Here is a 19,883-nt window from a genome sequence, read left to right as displayed (position 1 = left end):
ATTTTATTCAAGGGACTATCATTGTAGTGCAGCGAGGGTCAGGGCCCTCACGAGTCCAGGGTTGGATCTGCTTTGTCATGGGTAGTGACACTTGGCTAAACCTGGTAGGAGGTCAGCTTTGCTGTCAGCACGGGTCTGTTGCTCTACAGTCTGAGAAGGCTGGCTTTTGTCTTGCTTGTAAGGGACCATCAAACACAACTTGACCAGGGTCAGGCCAAACTTGTCATAAGGGACCAGCACAAGTAGTCAAGGAGAATATTTCCTGACAGATGTCTGAGTTGAGGTTTCTTTCCATAAGCGCTTTGTTGTGCGCTTTTTAGATCACCTTGTCATGGAAAGTGTAGCAGGAACGATGAAACAACTCAGACAGCAAAGTTAGGGGAGGCTGCAGAGAGGCTTTGCTGGTTAATAAAGATGTAGAAATGTTTTGTAATTTCACAGTTTTTGTGTAACTTTGCAGGGTTTCTTTACCCCTGCCTATTCATAACTACTTCTAACTCTCTCTCCATGTTCACAGGATCGTCTGTACTTTGTCATGGAGTATGTGAATGGTGGAGACCTCATGTACCATATCCAGCAAGTGGGCAAGTTCAAGGAACCTCAGGCAGTGTAAGTCATGGCATCTTTTTCACAGCTGGCATTGCAATCCTACTATATAGAAAATAATTTTTCTTCTGTTAAATAGACATTACATTTTCATTTACTTCCAAAATTCTTTCCATGCATGCTTCATTATTACAACATAATTGATTGCAGTATGTATTGTCAGTTAAGCAGCAGGTACAGCAGTGACATGGCCATGTGGGATTTCTCTCATGAATTTTTGGATGGTTAAGTTTCCTTGCGTTTTAAATCTGTGTTGTTGTTGTTATTGCAGGTTCTATGCAGCAGAGATCGCTGCTGGTCTCTTCTTCCTGCACAGTAAAGGAATCATCTACAGGTGAATATTCACTAGTTTGCACACTTAATACAACAGGTACAGTGCATCCTGTTCTTCAAATACAGAGGCTGCATTTAAATTAATTATCAGAAATGTTGTGACATATGAATGTCAGCTAAAATCATGAATTAATTTGTCATCCTGTAATGAATATAGTTTTTGTTTTTCTGAAGCATCCGTGTTTTATTAGTGCCTCTAACACTCCTTTAACACTCTGCTGCAGCAGCATGGGGTTAGTTTGGACTAAATAATATAAGAGTTTGGGTATATGCATTAACAGTAAAATTCAGCTGCTGAAAATAAAAAAGGCAACCACCTTCAAGGATGTTTTGAATGTCTGTCCACTTCCTCAGGGATCTGAAGTTGGACAATGTAATGCTGGACTGTGAGGGACACATTAAGATTGCTGATTTTGGCATGTGCAAAGAGAACATGATGGAGGGAGTGACCACACGCACCTTCTGCGGCACTCCAGACTACATCGCCCCAGAGGTAAGGCTGAACATGGAGAGATGTGGGCTTGTGCATGTTTTGATGCATTAGGTCACTTCTGTCACTGTCACACTGTGGTTTTGAGCCTGTGTCACCCTTGTGCTCCAGATTAAGGTCACAGCCTCAGGACAGATACACACACAGATGGGCTCACACACACATACACGCACAATGTGATGTAAGCATTCCAGTCAGACGCACACCCAGTGTGTCCGCTGGCAAGTCCAAACTTAACCTAAACATACCTGCACAAGCTGCGGTCTCTGTATATCCTGATGGATTTTCTCATCAGCAAACTTCATCTGTTAATGTGACAATACTGTTTCAATCAGTATCTGCAATAATAATTTAATTCAAAGTAAATCTAAATAACCTGCCAAGTTGTCCTTGTATATGTTCAGCTTGTTTTTGCCCTTGCTGGCTGACCATATAATATGGTGATCTTTGAAAAGTAGCACACACATTGTAATGTTTTGTTTCAGGCAATCATAACACAGCCATGACGGCATTTTCCATGTCCCTCGCACAACTGTTAAAAATGTTGGTCCAAGGACAATTAAATAGCGGTCAAAGACAAACATTAATACATGTATTTACCATTTCAATTACAATTGTTTATTGTTGGGTCCAGCCCCAGTGAGTGTGGACTAACCCCGCCTTATAAGGCAGAGATTAAATATAAAAAGTATAAAAATAAGCTAACCAATATCATTAGAGCGAGCAGGAAGAAATACTATCATGGAATATTAATTAACAATATAAACAATATTAAAGGAATATAGGATTTATTAAATAATATAATCAAAAATAGCTCTAGACAATGTTACCCACAGTATTTTATAGATAACAACATTAAGAAAGACAACATGGACGACATTGTAAATAGTTTTAATAAGTTCTTCGTAAATGTTGGACCAAACCTGGCAGAAAAAATCCCAGATCCATGCCCATCTCAGGATTGGAATGACAGTATTATAGATAGGAATCAAAACTCAATGTTCCTCACAGCAGTGGAAGAAAAGGAAATAATTGATATTGTAAAAAGTTGTAAACATAAAACATCTACTGACTATGATAATATTGACATGAATATTGTAAAAAGAGTCATTGAGGGGATTTCAAAGCCATTAACTTTCATCTGTAATTTGTCATTCCAAACCGGTAAATTTCCAAACAAAATGAAAATAGCAAAAGTTGTGCCGCTGTATAAAACTGGGGATAGACACCACTTCACAAACTACAGGCCTGTTTCTTTACTACCACAATTCTCAAAAATTCTAGAAAAAATATTTAACAATAGATTAGACAAGTTCCTGGATAAACATAAAATTCTCACTGACAGTCAATATGGATTCAGATCTAACAGCTCAACATCACTGGCATTAATGGAGTCAGTTGAGGAAATTGCAAATGCTATAGATCATAAACTGTACGCAATTGGAATATTCATTGACCTCAAAAAAGCTTTTGACACAATCAATCATGACATATTAATCAATAAACTGGAACGGTATGGGATCAGGGGGATAGTTTTACACTGGGTGAAGAGTTATTTACAGAACAGGAAACAGTTTGTGAAGTTGGGGGACTGTACTTCATCATGCTTGGACATTGCTTGTGGTGTCCCCCAGGGGTCAGTATTGGGTCCAAAACTGTTCATTTTATACATAAACGACATCTGCAGGGTTTCGAAGTTATTAAAATTAGTTATATTTAATTTTATTTGCTGACGATACAAATATTCTTTGTTCAGGGGGGAATTTACAAGATCTTCTAGAGATGCTTGCAATAAAGCTGTCTAAAATAAAGATATGGTTTGATAGAAACAAATTGTCATTAAATCTCAATAAAACAAAAGTCATGCTATTTGGGAATTGTAAAAGTAATAAAGTTCATATACAAGTAGATGGGGTTTCTTGGGGTAATTATGGATGATAAACTGACATGGAAATCTCACATAAAACATGTACAAACCAAACTGTCACGCAGCATTTCAGTATTAAGTAAGGCAAAACACTTCCTGGACCACAGATCACTCCACATACTTTACAACTCATTAATATTACCATATTTAAATTACTGTGTAGGGATCTGGGGAAACACTTATAAATGTACACTACAACCACTGATTATATTGCAGAAGAGAGCCATTAGGATAATTCACAACACAAGTTACAGAGAACACACCAACCCTTTATTCTTGAAATCAAAAACACTTAAACTTATAGATTTAGTTCAGTTTCAAACCGCACAAATCATGTACAAAGCAGCCAACAATCTACTTCCGGTCAACATTCAAAAACTGTTTTTTCAGAGAGAAGGGGGATATAATCTCAGGGGGGAAATGAACTTCAAGCATCCATTTGCTCGCACAACTTTAAAAACTCACTGTGTGTCGGTATGTGGGGTGAAACTGTGGAACAGGTTGTCGGGGGGGCTGAAGCAATGTCCAAGCATGAACATGTTTAAACAGCGGTATAAGCACATGGTTTACACTAGGTACAGGGAGGAAGGAGGGTGGGACGAGCACTAGGGTTTGCACATATTATTCTCTTTATTTATTTGTTTATCTGTTTAATTTATTTTATTTTATTTCTTTTGAGTCTGTATCAGACAAATATGTTTGATTATTTAGATATGGTAATAAGTAAATATAAATAACAATTAGGATTAAAATACATACATAAATAAGATATAAACACACAGGAAATAAATAAATAATAAATAGTTGAATTATAAATTGGAGAAGGGGTAGGATTCAATAAGCGAATGCTTCTTCCTACTCCTTTTCAAACATGTTTAATCAATGTTGTTTTCCTTGTTTTGTGCGTTTGACTGTTGTTTTCTGTTATGTAAGATACATATATTTATATCTTTTCTTTGTTTTTGTTTTTCTACATGTTTGAAATAAAGCCTTCATTCCTTCATTCATTCATTATTGGCATGACATTTGGACAGGATATAGTAAGTCAAAGATGACTGACTGGTTGGTAAAAAGGGCCCTTGACAATTAGAAATAGTTCAATAATTTCCAATATATGAGGCCTGTTTGAGTTGCATCGCCAAAATTGTACTTTTTATGATTTTATACATTTTCATACAAAATGTGCAAAATCTCAACTCAACTTAATAAGCTGATCAAGACTTAATGCTGTTTTAACAACAGCCGCACAAGCATAAATAAAATGTCGTGAAATATAAATAAATTATCATTTCAATCAGGAAGTATCAGATAAAAGAATACATAAATAAGACCAAGAATTTGGCAAGCATTTGGTGCTAAATATTGTAACCTGACATTTTGCAATACCCAGAGGTCAGGAGGCATAACCATCTACACATTCCTACTGATGCCATCATCACACATTCAAAGCTGATGTGACAGCAAACTAAAGGTTTCAATTTTGTAAGCCCTCAGAAATATAAAGACATTGAGAAAGCAAACATGTCATTTAGCTTTCAAATCTTTAAAGTGCAAAAGTCTTATGATTTTAGCTTGTAAGTGTTAGCGTTAGGCTTTCTGCATTGTTGTGATTGGCTTAAGCCTTTTTGGGCAAATAATGACACAGATAAAACATCTGAAAGAAAAGCAGTGCCATCTCAAATGAAACAACAAAAACACTGCTTGCAATTCATTGACTTGGGAATCCAGGCTTTATATTCATAATTCAATGCCATTTAATGCCTGTTAATTTTTATGAGTATCAGTGTACTTTTACTAAATAAAGCAACAGGAAAGGCTTGATGCTGCAGCTTGCAGCAGTTCATACTTTATATACTGATTTAGTTCGTCCAACTCTCTGGCCATTATTTCTATTTAATGGCGGGTCGGGTTATTGATTGTCTCTAAAACCCCCTCTGACAGACTGTGAGGTTAATTCCGCCCCATGGACGCAGGGTGAACATGCTGTGACTGTTCAGAGTCAGACTGACACTAATGCGCCAGCCAGGGATGACATGGCAGGGGGTGGGAGCAGCTACTGTTTCCACTCCACTGTGAGCTAGCACACATATAATGTCACACACTGTATGCTAGTTCACACATACATGATGTCACACAGTCATATGCATGACAGCGTTATTTGCATACAATTCTGCCTCCGTCAAAATATATGCATACATACTTTCAATGTGAAACAGGAGACCAAACATACAAACTTCATGCATGTGTGCACACATACTCAAAAAACTCAAAGGCTGACCTTAAAATAGGCTCACAGTGATGACATTTTCAGAGATAATCGAGGGAAAGTGCTCCATAAATTGTGACAGAATTATGAACTACTAATAACCCGACTAGATGAATCTGATTTAACATTTTCAATACCTGTTTCATGTGTTAAATGTGAATAACTTTTTCAACATGCTTAAAGTATCTGCTTTTATTGAATGTGGTTTAAGTAGACATGTAAATAGTGCCTAGTATTCTAATAATCCTAAACTACATTGAGCTGTGGCGTGATTTTGTTTGCTATTGATTTTTGATGTCAGTAAACTGATCCCCCAGATTAGGTGGTGACTAAGCTATTCAGCTTGAAGTTGTGTACTAATGATTGATTTCTCAAAGAACCCAAGAGAGACTTTCATGTCAATCAGGATGTTGTTCAGCTGCTCTTCAACTTTCCCAAAATCATTTTGTCTTGTCGTTAGCTGTTGGTGCATCTCTGACTTTTAAACAAGCTTGTACATGTTTGACTTTTGAAAATCCTAATTTAAGCCTTCCAATGTTCTGATGTGTTTATGTAAGCTACTACACTGAGGTCACTTCTGAAACATAGATGTGTTGGTGGGTTTGTGCGTGTCTGGATCTCAGTATGTGTGAGATAGCTGTGAGATGAGAAATATTTTCACACTTCCCTTTCTCTCACACACACCTGCCCACATACTCATAAGTGAGGGAGTATGTTTCTATGTAGCAGTGGGTCCCCTGTTGTCAGCACACATGTGACAGAATGCAATTGCATTCCTGCTGCTAGTTGCCACACATACACACACACATGCACGCAGTTTTCGCTGTGTTTACTCTGACCTATATAGCCAGTCATTGGTAGCTCCTGTCTGGAAGGAATGCTCACACTAATGTGAATTTACACCTCAGTGACTTTGACACAGAGAGAAAGAGATAGGGAGGAACAGAGCCAACAGAAAGAGAAAACAGAGGAGACATGAGATATTAACTGTGAGGAAAAGAGCAGAAGGGGCAAGAGGGGCTGGACACTGAAGGAAAGGAGCGAAAGAAAGCTCGAAGTGACATAAGAAATAGTGGCCCACTGATGACTCTGTGTGGCTTTTCAGGAGACCATCTGAGGATATTGAGCTGTCTGACACAGGCCATTTCCCACTTTGCCCTAATTGGTCCCCACTGCTGTGTGGCATTGTGAGGCATGGGTGTCCACGTCCCTGCTCACTCTTCTATGGGCTAAAACAGCAGTTGGAATGTTTGTAGTGTAACAAAGATGTAGTACAAATGTTGCCTATGAAGAAATCACACTTTTTAGATACTCATTTTAGTGTTAGCTGGTGTTCCTCCTGAAAATTATCATGTCTATACAGCATAGACAGAACTTGTTAGTCTCATAACTTTGAAGACCATTTTGCTCATTTATAATTAGACATCTTGACCATGCAGGTTCAAGGTAGTTCAAAATGTAGATATGTACTGTTATTCCGTTTTTTCTTATTTCTCAAAAAGTTTGAGGACCAGGAATAGCTCCCCTGAATCATCATGGAGTTTTCTGTTACTGTTTACCAATGAGCTTTCAAAGCAGTGTCTTCAGTTTAGAGCTATTAGTAGTCTCACAAAATCCCTTCAGATGTGTTTGGAAAAGTGGGAGGTGAAAATAAGTTGAAGGTGGGGGTTGGGAGGGGTGAAAAGAGAAAGTGAGGAGGAAGCAGCAAATGAGATAGAGCAGAGGAAATGACAGATACACAAAAAACAAGTGTCCTCTGATAGATAGTGATAAGAGAAATGCTTTATTAATCATCTTTTATTTTACATGCTTTACTACTCAGCTTGATAATATTTGTGTAGTGTCCTCTCTGCCCCGAGGCTAAAAATTCAGTTCATTTATGCGCTATACTGCATTTTTGGAGGAGTACAAAGTATTCTAACCATAGGGGTTACTTTTAATTCATATCATTAGCTGATATCAGTATGCTACTGGTAGTAGAATTTCAATGGATGCAAATAAATGTGTCACACTTCCACTGATAATACATCATCGCATTGCCACGGTTGTTCAGTTGTATATTGGCATTTTATCATGACATATATTAGCCCATATATGAAATTGTATTTTGCATTATCATTAAATCTACCTTTAGTTTGTCCCGTTCCAATGTGTGTACATACCAAAACATACTGTTATGTTATTTAGATTATCTAACCTCAAGAGTTGTCATCTTGATAACACCTGGTCTTCATTTTCTGCTCTGGCGTAAAATTATTTGAACTGCATGAACATTGCAGAACAGCTTGATTTCCAACTTTGAGCACAATTCTTGATGACATGTAAAAAGGTGCTGTTCATCTCCTGTGATACTCTCAGTGTAGGATGCTCATGTAAACCCCAAGGCTGCTCATTAATATAATCAGTGAATGAAACCAACCACAGCATGCGCATACAGCGCTGAGAAATGCTTTCAAAAACAGACCACTAAAGCATGGCCTGATGGACACTGTATCTGCTCAAAAGCACACACTATCCTCAGAGGGATCCGATGACAACAGAAAGGCAGATATTCATGTAGCACCCTGTAACAGTGTTGTCATGAGGGCGGTGTTGTGTGATGTAGTGTTCAAAACCACACTGACTTGATTTTCATCTGCTTCTGTATGGAGGATAAGGGTTATAGGAGTCAAGATTAGTGCTCGTGTGTGTTTGCATGGGTATGTGTGTGGGTTTGCATGTGTGTGTGTGTGTAGTAAGAGAGTAGCCTTGAATAACTAGCACTCTGATCCAGAACTGTCATGTAGCATTAGCCCTAATGGGAGAGAGATGTCTGCAGCAATGCCCATGCCCACACAAACACATAGACACACACTAACACAGACTGTTCAAACCACAAGCACAGGCACACAAATAAACATAGACACATCTAGATATTCAGGCACATAAAACATATTTTGATTGTAATAGAGCAAATGTATTCCGAATCATTAATAAATGATATGGAAAGTCTCATTTAGACAAAGAAAATCTCTCTCTCATTCCCACCTCTCCCACCTTCTCTTACTGGCACACATGCACATTGTGGTGCAGTGAATCAGCAGAGCTCTACTGGCCAGAGGCTTACATATTATTAAATAAAAAAAATAAAACAGGATGAGAGCAAGGAATGTCAGGCACAGGTCACACTTGTCTATTTCCTTCACTTGCAGAAGCAGAGAGCTCTTGATATATTTATAAGCCTCACGCATGCAGCAAAACAAATATACATCTCTGTACATAATAAATAAGTGCATAACTGAAGATCTAGACGCAACATTCTGGTACAGAGCACGGAGGTCACCATGCCTGAAACTACAAATGTCCGCTGTTGTTATTGTAGACAGGCGATGGGTGACAAGGGCAGCGAGTCACAGCAGCGTCACATTAGCGCAGCACTCTGCAGAATGGCCTGAAACTGATTTTAACACTTGCTTTTTGCCTGAACTCTAATTGTCCTCTTTGCCTTTTTCCCTCCCCTCTACCTCTACCTTTAGGGAAAATGATAGCATGTTAGCAGGTGTTTCGTCATAAACAAAATTATTATACAAATTGCCGTTTGGAACTGTTACTGAACAAAAAGGATCAGCAAAGTTAGTACAATCTGTCCTGTGGGGTTAACGAATGTCCCCTGATTTCAATTCAAGGCTTTTAACTCTAAACCAATAATGTTAACCTTCTTGTGGCTTTAGATAAAAACTCAGGGAATCACTAAAATCATTAGGATCGATTATCTAGGAGACATTAAGGTCTGAACTAAATTTTGTGTCAGTCCATAGAGTATATAATAAAGATATTTCACTTTGACCTGCTGGTGGTGCTAGAGGAGAAGTAAGTGGTTCATTTAAATCATAAGGATTCATTTCTGAGGACCATGAAAACCTTCCAAAAGTTTTTTAGATTTTAGTCAAAACCAAAAGTTATTTTTTTGATCCATTTGTGTATTTTGAGACTCTCCTCCCAAGTAAAAAAATCCTTGCAGCCTTGCATAAAATGCCCCAATCACCTGAAAACAACATAGATAAACAATATAGTTATATTTCAGTGATAGATGCTATCTAGCAGCTGTAGTTATGAGGACCCGGAGCAGTGGTACATTAGATTATGTCAGTATACTGTATGGCAACAAACTTCCTCATATGGAGGTGGCATGGTAGATGGAGGCTATTACCCAACCACAAGTCGGCAGAGTTTTCCAAAAGTGTGACTACGACCATCCCCTAAGGACGCCTAAATTTAAGAATGTGGCAACTTTACCCCACACCACATTTCTCTAAGCCTAACAAAGTGATCATTTTAAATCAAATCATGATCTTTTCCTAAACCTGATCAGACCTTAACCATAGTGTTGTCACTTCATAAAAAATCATTATTGCCAATAGGGTTAGGGTTAGGGTTAGGCCAGGAGCCAGATTAGAAAATGCTCCCATGTGTTGTATTGGTCAAAAGATGTTGTTCTGGACAAAATATGTTTTTGGTTGGTGAACTTTTTGGGTTTTTTTCAGTTTGTGGTAGAATGCTACAGTGTTGGAATATTTTCTTTCACATATTCAGTAATTAAAACTTCTAGGGTCTGATTTACTAAGATCCCAAATAAAGGTTGCCCTTCAAAGGTATTATTTATAGACGCAGTTAGCATCAGAAAAAATACCTTCAGGTTTCGTAAATCACAATGCGTGTGCTAATTAACATATTTAAATTTTCTCCTCCCTGTATTTTGCACACTGGGAAAAAAAAGACTCATATTACATATTCATTATGGCAAACGTACTCAATGGTCAGTGCATATTATTTTGCACAGTTGAGAGACACAAGCCTCAGTGCGCTGTGTTAGTAGATCAGCTGCACATTTTTTGCGGATGATGCACACATTTTTACACACGCAGACCTTTAGTAAATCAGGCCCCTAGTGTCTAAATCATAAGGAAAGAAAATGTGTTATCTCATTGTATTGTTTTAGTGGCATCTGACTCTCTTCCTTCCATACTGTCAGCTCTCTCTCTTTCTTTCTCTCTGCCTCTTTCTGTCTCTTTTCTTCTCTGTTTTCATTCCCATGACACAAAGCGACATGGGGCTGCAGATCTCCTTGCTATATTGACCTGATGTGTCTACATGCTTTCCATTCTTAAATTCCTCATTGCATACAATTTCGCTAGAAACACTAGTGACACAGCGCAACAAATATGCCATGTTACAGTAGGTCCTCAATGACTCGCTGTCTAGCATTGGCCTAGTTCACACTTTCATGGTAAAACAGTTTTCTCTTAGCAGATCATTAGAGTATTAAACAGCCTGTCTGTCCTCGTTATGGATGTAGCATGTCTGAGCTGCTTAAAGATGGTGTTTTAGCATATTGTTTTGTATTGTGCAGTGTCTGATCTGCATCTGATATATTTGTTTTCTCAGGTAGATTGTTTTGCTGTCAGTGTGCATAAAGACTAATCCCTTCTCATTCACATTGAAATATTTCACTAGTGACACTGCAAATCTTACGTAAAAACAAATCTTAAGACTGCGTACCTGAATATGTTGGCAGCTGTCAGGTCAGACCGAAGGTTGGCATGATTCCTTCAGAAGGCGGGATTTTAATACCCAGGGATTTCACCCAAGGGTTTCCCTCACCACGGAATTGTTGACCCACAAGCTAATTAAAAACACAGAGGCAAAATAAAGGAAAGGGGCTTCTCCTTTCCCTATCCTTCTGCATTTTTACTAAACAGCTGAGGAAAGTTTAGGATTAAGGATTAGCACTTTTCACCTTCTTGAAGGGGCACGTACGATTTCACACAAAGGATGTGGAGCCTTAAACACATCTTCTCATGGGTTTGTCTTTTTGACAGTGGGCTATCACTTAGGGTCATGGTCTTGTTCTCATTCTGTTTAACCTGTTTGAGCTTATACATATTCACTTAGGGAATGATACGTTAGCTGCATGTTGAACAAATGTGCACAATTGTTGTGACATACACGTTTTATGAAGATACAGCAAAGGATTAATAAAACACTGTAGGCTAGTGTGTGGTTGTTGTTTTTTATATCCTAAGACACTGTTTTTTTGAGGGTGTATGACACAAGTTATCACTGAGTGTACGATTTGCTTTTAGATTCAACAGAAAATGATCATGAATCAGAAACACATCATTAAAAAAAACTGAATTAATGTGAGCTCATTTTCAATCTAAACTGATATATTAAGGATTATTGATTGCATGCGAAGAAACAATGTATGGAACAAATGATCTATTTGTTAACTTTATTTGCATGACTGTTTGCAAGTTATGAAATTCAAATTGCACTACTAAAGTTACAGGATGGTTTTGGGAACATCATTGGGCATACTGTACAGCAGGATACCAGTGAAGGTGCAGAGGTTGTGATTGCTGTCCGCCCAGACCCAGGACCCGGCCTCCATGTGCACATTAACCTGGTCTCCTTTCTGGGGATGCAGCACTACTCCATTAGAACCAGTGACGTCAGCAGCAGTCGGGTGTTCTGCGGTACCCCCAACAACCTCACCATTCTTGTAGAGCAGCAGAAAACCAGGGTTTCCTCCATTAGCATGGGAGTATAGAGTGAAGTAGTAAACTCCACTGACTGGAGCTGTAAAGACTCCTGAGGAAGGGGTTTGGAAAAAGGAATAATAATATTATTCCTAGCGAGTGAAACTCCAGTAGATGAAAAATGATCCTTAATCAGCCTTAATTTCTTCATTATAGAAGTTTTAAAAAGGCACAAAGCAACAACACTGTGACAAGATTGTTTAAAAGCATTATTATATTAACATGCAATTAAATAACCTCCATGAACAGGAGGATCTTGGACAAAATGTTTTCAACAACAATCTTTAGAAGATTGTAAAATTTTTCGAATCATGCTGAGTGCATGTATATGGCATTGAATCTACATGTGAAAATCATGGAAGCTGTCTTTTAACATAAATATATTCAGTGATTATACAAGATGGCTGTGCAGTACATTACCTGTTGTAGGATCATAGCTGTCACCAATGTTGGTGATGACTTTCTTGTAGACGAGAGTCATCTCAGTGTTAAATGGCCCAATGTGCATTTGGTTCTCTTCAAGTGCAGCTGAGAAGGCTACTTTACCTGACAAAGAAATGATCATGATTAAGAATGAAAAATAAATATTTTTTTGCTGAAGTCACACTGGGCTAGATTTATATTATATAGAAGTATACATTCTAATGTTGTTTTATTGTCTGAAAGTAGAAGTTTAGTAACTTTTCCATAATGCTGTAATTACTTATTTACATTCAGTCACTGATGTCTTCACCTCCTCCACTGCTGCAGCTGTTAAGTCAACCTTATTCTTCAACTTCTCTTGTATAACTTTGTTTGTTTTTAATTTTGCCTCCAAATCTATAATGAAAATGCAATAGCACAATGTAAAATATTCAACTAAGCACTCAAAACTACCAGAGTTACTGTAGCTATTAAAGATGCAGTGTGTAGGAATTAGTGGCATCTAGTAAACTGAACACCCCCGCGCACCCCTCACCTTCCTCTGCTAAGCTTTGAGGAAAACCTAATTGATCTGATACTGGTCTACTGTATTGATGACATTTTCAATGGATCAATGGTAGTTTGCTTACCTTGATCAGCTGTTGTAAGTGCCTCCATGACTGCCTCTGATTTTTCAAGCTTTACGTTCATCTCCTGGCCAAGAATCTCCGTGGCGTTCAGTCTAGCCCCTAATGCTGTGGGATTAGTGGAAGAGATTGAGAGGTGAATTCAATGATTAGATAAATATTGGTTTATAGTAACATACCTGATGTTATTAATAATTATTGACATTATAGATTGCTAACTACAGTATATACTAATTGTTTCATTTATTTATTGCCTTTATTTATTGTCTCCAGTGCCTCCACTTTAATTTCTATGACTCCAAGATGTGTGTTGGCCAGGGCCTCACTGGCTTCTACTTTGGACTTCAGCTCTGGTCAAAGAGATGCAGAGGATGACAAACTGCATGAATTCAGCCATTATATCTAATTTAAGTCAGGGTTATGAGAAACATACTTTTAATGAACTCTTTACCCATTTACAATTAAATATAATTTTCAACACCAAAAGGCTACCTTGATCAGCTGTCTTCAGAACTTTCACCTCCCTCTCTGTGTCTTCAGTTTTGATCTTCAGTTCCTCACTCAGGCTTTCAGTGACTCCCAGTCTGGCTGCCAAATCTATTGACAATGATTAGGAAAGTAAAAACCTCAAGTCCCACACATTTATTGCATTAGATGGTAATCAGCCTAACTGGAAACTATTCTTTGTAATCCCTTTAGAGATAAACAACATTACACACCAGGAAGGAGTGAAATCTGTAGTTTGAAAATGCTTGAACTAAATCATGAAAAGGTCATGGAAAATTCATAGAAATTTCCATCAGGGATACACTTGGTAAAGTTGCAAATTTTCTACATATGAATATCTTATACCCCATATGGCGAATTTCTACAAAGTGTTGAGCTTTCTATCTTTACCTTGATCAGTAACTTTCATCGCCTCCACTTCTCCTTCGGTGTCTCCAAGCTGTGCAGCCAGCTGCTTCTCGAGACTTTCACTGGACTCCAGTCAAGACTCAAATTCTGACAGTTGAAAGGAACATACAAAATAAATCCTGATCTTAAGAGCTCTGTCTTGAGTCTTTTAGCATCTGATACTGTAGCTCACTTATTCACAACAATATGATCACAACAATGAAATAATCTTCACACATGTTCCTGTACCTTTAATTTTCATCTGTAATTCTGCCACTAGGGTTTTTTGCATCTCACCCTGGACATTACCGGCATTCAGTCTGGCCTGCAGATCTGGTCATTACGTGAAGAAATAAATCATGAAATCATCTGCCACCAAGATAATTTAGTACATTATTTTAATTTGATACCATTTATAAACATTAATAGGTTGTAACAGATAATTTTATTGATGGTTAATAAATAATGTATTATTGCTTTATTGAGTTATAAGCTATGAATATGCTCAACTTTGAGTCACCAGGATGTATGCATTCTCCTTGGCTGGTGTTAAACCTTTCAATTTGGTAATAACACAATTGTGAATGTTGGTAATCCATTAATAACTGCTCATGGGTTTGTCACTTTCTAATAAGCAATTTTAGTCTGCAGCGATAACAGTTAATAAGTCATTAATACATGTGTTTTACTTCATCAAGTATATTTGTATTTTTATGTAAATGAATGGATTTAGGTGCAAGTAAGTGGTCAAATGCAAAAGTAAGTCCAACCACTCAGCGATTTTATGAAACAGGGACGTATCGCAACCTAAATGTTTTCTTATTAGTTTTATAACTTATCTATAAAGTGTTAATAAATTATTTACAGTATTAACCATTAACGGAGCCTCTACTTAAAGCTTATAAATGTTGTATAAATGTACATAATCATGTGGTATTCATTTACCTATATCAGCAGTCTGCAGTGCTTTAACTTCTGTGTCCACATCTCCAAATTTACCCAACTCTTTCAATCTAATGTTGAGCTCTATTTGTAAAAACATGAAAGAATAAATACTGTAAACTCTTCCATTCAGTCAAATATATATATATATATATATATATATATATATATAGAGAGAGAGAGAGAGAGAGAGAGAGAGATGAGATTAGAGTAGCTGAGGTTAGAAAAAATCTACTTTACTAGGCTTTTTTTTTTGCGTCTCAGCCTGAACATTGCTGGCATTCAGTCTGGCCTGCAGATCTGGTCATTACATGGATTAATAAAACATGAAATGATTAATCACACAGATAATTCCACCAAAAAGCCATCACATATTCATTTTTGAAAAGCAAAAAGGCGTCCTTCTAACTATTATTCACATATATTTTTGACATACTGACATACATAATCATGCAGTATGAATGTTGTTTACCTTCATCAGCAGTCTGCAGTGCCTTCACTTCTGCCTATGCATCTCCGAGCTTATTTCCCAACTCTGTCTGGTGTTCAGCTCTATTTAGTAAAAAATGAGGGAATAAATACTGCACGACTTCCACCATTCAGTCAAATATAAATCATGAAGTGAAATTAGATGAGATGAGAAGAAAGCTGCTTTGCTTTGCTCATTAATAATTGACTTGTTTGATGTATTACCTTTACTTTCTTTCTGGAGTTGCTCCATTCGTCTGCTTTGACTGGCGTTCAATCTGGCTTCCAGTTCTGCTCAGTGAAGATGAGAAAAAGATGATTACGGAGTAAATAAATGGAAACAAAAAGAAACAAACAAGTTCATTAAGACAATGGGCCAGATGCAAGAATATGTTCGTATTTTTCAGTTGATTCTGAAGCTCAACTGCTGATTATACACCTGCTGCCGGATTGCTGTCAGCACAGACCTGCTAACACCCGGGATGACAACGCAGGGCAAGCCGGCAGAAGAAGTTGGAGATGAGGGTACCCGTGTGGAGGTGTTATGTGTTCATTAAGTGATTATCATATCTTGCTTATAGTATATGATGTCACCCCCCCCCCCGGAAAAAAATGTAGTTCCCCCAAAAGACATGATATCGTTGGCACACTGCCATTAGACAATTAGACAGTAACAGTCGTGTTTTATTGCTTTGGAGGACTGCGGGTTGGTTGTGCGTGAGAGGTACGACAGGTCTGCATCACTCGTAAATTTTGTTTGTACCTAAGAGAAAATCCAAAATACGAGGAAATTGGTGAATGCGGCAAATCCTCGTAAATCACTCGTACGCATGGTTTAAGAACGAATCTGTGCGTACGAGTGGTTCTTGCATCTGGCCCATTGTGTCTACAGCCAAGCTAATGGCTCAGTGAGGCTGCACTTAAGTTAAATACCAATGGCAATGCTAACATGATCACAATGGCAATGCTAACATGATGATGTTGAGCAGGTACAATATTTAGTATTTACTGTATTATTTTAGTTTGGTAGCATGCTACCATTTTCTGATCAGCACCAACACAAAGCACAGGAGAGAACGATGAGAATGAGACATGATTTATGCAGGTAGTGGGTCATAAACCAAAGTATGGGACAAATTCAAAGTTAACTTGATGATAGCAGTAGATAAAAAGTTTAGGGATCACCAGAGTTATCACAGTTCAACCTGTGGAGTACATGAGTGTCCTAGTTCAGCCTCTTATTGGCACTAGAGGAAATATTAGGGAAAAGTCAGGAATATTCATCCTCAAGGATCATGAATCCATAGAATTATGCTGCTAGGGTGACTGAAAAATAAATTGACCAATAGCAAATTGAACTGTAACTGCACACACAGGTTGCAGCCATTGTGGGAGCATTTTGTAAATATATAGTTAGTGGTCTTAAGAAGCCTCTTTTCAGTTACATACAAACATGTGAAATGTATTTATTTTATTGTGCAATAAAAGTTTGGTATCCAAACATGTTATTTCCAAAAGTAACACCATGCATAATTTTTAGCCATTAATTGTACACATTTATGTTGTACAAGGTGGCACATTTCATTCAACCATTCAGAGAGACATGAAAGAGGAGTGACATTCAAAGATAATGTGCGTGCATGAAAGTTTGTGTGTCTGTGGGTAAACACGTGGATGCACTGCGTGGCTAGCCAGCTCCAACCACCCCTCAGGACAGCATCATTACAGTGTAGTGCAGAGCTGGAGGTGTGTCAGACGCCTCTGTGTGTATTTGGGGTCCTGTGGATAAAGCAGGGGTCAGATATTAATCAGGGAAGGTTATAGAGTGATACAGGATAGACCTGCTTTCAGATACCTAAAAATGTGTGTGTGTGTGTGTGTGTGTGTGTGTGCGTGCGTGCGTGCGTGCGTGCGTGCGTGCGTGCGTGCGTGCGTGCGTGCGCATTCATACACATTTTGTGCATCTGCATGTGTGTTTTTGTGCATGTGTGTTTAAGAGCTGGAGGAATGTCCGTGGGCTCTAGAGGTCAGATGTTACTCAGCAAAAGTCATAGAGCAATGTATGACATGGCTGCTGTTGCACACCTAAAGTTATTTGTGTGTGTGTCTCACTGCATTACTCTGTATTTATCTTGCGTGCATGTCCGCATGAATGCATGGTGTTGCAACATATGCACTTGTTTGCTTTGCTTCACTGTACGTGAGCCTGCAGCACCAACTACTGTTATATGGCAAAAGAGGTTCCAGAGAAATGCTTAGATGTGTAGGTGTGTGTCAAGTGTAAATATCTTCAGATTGCTGTGAATAGGGTCAGAGTGGGTGAAAGAAAGCACTAACCTTGGCCAATGTCAGAGTCACCCCTGTGGATAGAGAAAATGTCACAGTTGAGGCAAGTTTCCTCAGATATTCAGTTGGTTTATATATCCTTTTTGTTGAAATTCTTTCCATGCCTTTATCTCTGTTTTTTTCTGTCTTTGTCACTGTGTTTCGATGTAGATGATGTACCTGCCATAAAAATATTCAATTGTATTATGAGTAATGCCATTAAGTTTTGGATTACTTTGTCTCATAATCATCGTAATGACACAAGGGATTAGACATGAGATAATGGACTTCAATTCTTACAATGGTTGTGCTAAAAGTTGTTTATAGAAACACATTAATGGGCAATTACGGACTAATAAAAATATTGGTTGCATATATTGTTTACAAGGCCATATAAGCTATGTATATTACATTTTTATAACAGCTCAACACCATTATATCTGTAAAGTTTCAGTTCTGCATAAAGCTCATTGAGCCTCACAAATCATCAGAAATACTCATTTCAGCCATATAATCTAGATCAATGATCATTTTACCAGAAGGCTTAATGACTCAAAAATTAAACATTACCATTTTAACTACAAGCAAGAATCACCAACTGAGGCAAGAGTTGATGACATCAGTCCTCTGAACATTTGAACAAAAGGACATGAACAAAATTTGAATGTCAAGATGGCCCCTCAAATTGTGCAAAGACTTGTCAGTAAGAGTTTTATTCACAGTGGCTACAATGTTGTTTTTCCCCCATCTTGAACTCACTTTTGCGTAAAAATGTGTGAACCGTATTTTTTCAGGTTCAACTGTGGACACATCATTCTACGAAAATTGTCGTAGCTTTGAAGTGCTTGGGTCTTGTGAAATGAATTTTCTGTGTTTTGTTATCTTCCCCCTTCCCATGCACCAAATGCTCGCTTCCTGTCAGAAATGTCTTGCTATCTTCTTCACTGAACCGTGGCAAAGTTATTGGTGTGGGTGTTCAGAGGTCATCCAACATTTAGTTCTAGTCATACTGTAGCAGTGCTTTATCTAATCTCTTTGTCTAATCCCTGTATGAAAAGAATAACTTACATTTTGTCTGTGAGTTTTAAATGCATGAAACATGATTTTCAGGGCTTCTGGCAAAATTCAAATGCATGTGTCTGTAGTATTTATAGGCACAGATTGCTTAAAAACATCTCCCACTCCTTTACCAGTTGGCACCTTAACACGGGCATGTAAGAACATGGAACAACTTTTGATGTTGCATTGAGTAATGTGATCATTTTAGACCGCTGAACTGCTACAATATCAGTACCATGTACTGTAGATTTGCATAAAATGAAACAAGTAATGGTAGTGTGCATAAAAAGATATGCAACCACGCTGGGAAAAGGCTTTCTGACATTGTCCTGTCATGGATTTACAGAAGAGCAGTTACATGTTACACACTACAGTCTTTACCCCCTATATTTTGCTTTTGTGGAAACCTGATGAAGGTTGTAACATAAGAACAGATTTGCTTTGTGTTGGATTTACAAAGACTAAATTATATTACTTTGCAAGTGAATAATGTCTTATATTTCTGCAATCTAAGGATATGCACTTCTAATGCAGGCAGAGACAACATAGGTTGAGTGGTGAAACATGTAATGGATGAATAATATACTGACATATTTATAGAATCTATGATTAGATTCATATTTAATGTTCAGCTCCAAAGTGGTCACGTGTATGCTGTGATCTAGTTCAGTGGAATGTCAAGTGTCTTCAGTTTTGAGTCAGTCAAGATGTTATCAAAATGAGCTTTTTTATTGTTTATCAATTAGAACAGATAATTTGGGTGTAGTTATGATATCCAGGCAGTGAAATACAGTATTATCATGTAACCTTCTCTATTTGGATCATGCATGCAGTTTTTCAAGACTGTCTCTTCAGTCTTTTCATGATAGCTGTTTTTCTCATTTCTCACCAAATTAACAGTCTAGTTTTCCAAATGTAATCATTAGAATGGCAATTTAGGCAGCCT

At 37.8% G+C, this 19,883-nt stretch overlaps 1 protein-coding gene across 1 annotated transcript in view; it reads left to right on the top strand.

Moving 5' to 3' along the window:
- The window catches only part of LOC133989128 (protein kinase C alpha type-like), a 156,665-nt gene that overhangs the window by 111,230 nt on the left and 25,552 nt on the right, over window positions 1-19,883 (top strand). The window contains exons 12-14 of the mRNA XM_062428119.1: window positions 518-609; window positions 878-940; window positions 1,294-1,432. Coding sequence (XP_062284103.1) covers window positions 518-609; window positions 878-940; window positions 1,294-1,432 — 294 coding nt within the window. The remainder of the gene's footprint in view (window positions 1-517; window positions 610-877; window positions 941-1,293; window positions 1,433-19,883) is intronic.

Source organism: Scomber scombrus, chromosome 2 (assembly GCF_963691925.1).
Source record: "Scomber scombrus chromosome 2, fScoSco1.1, whole genome shotgun sequence".
In the NCBI taxonomy this organism is placed as follows: Eukaryota; Metazoa; Chordata; class Actinopteri; order Scombriformes; family Scombridae; genus Scomber; species Scomber scombrus.
This window is presented reverse-complemented; position numbering and strand designations above follow the sequence as displayed.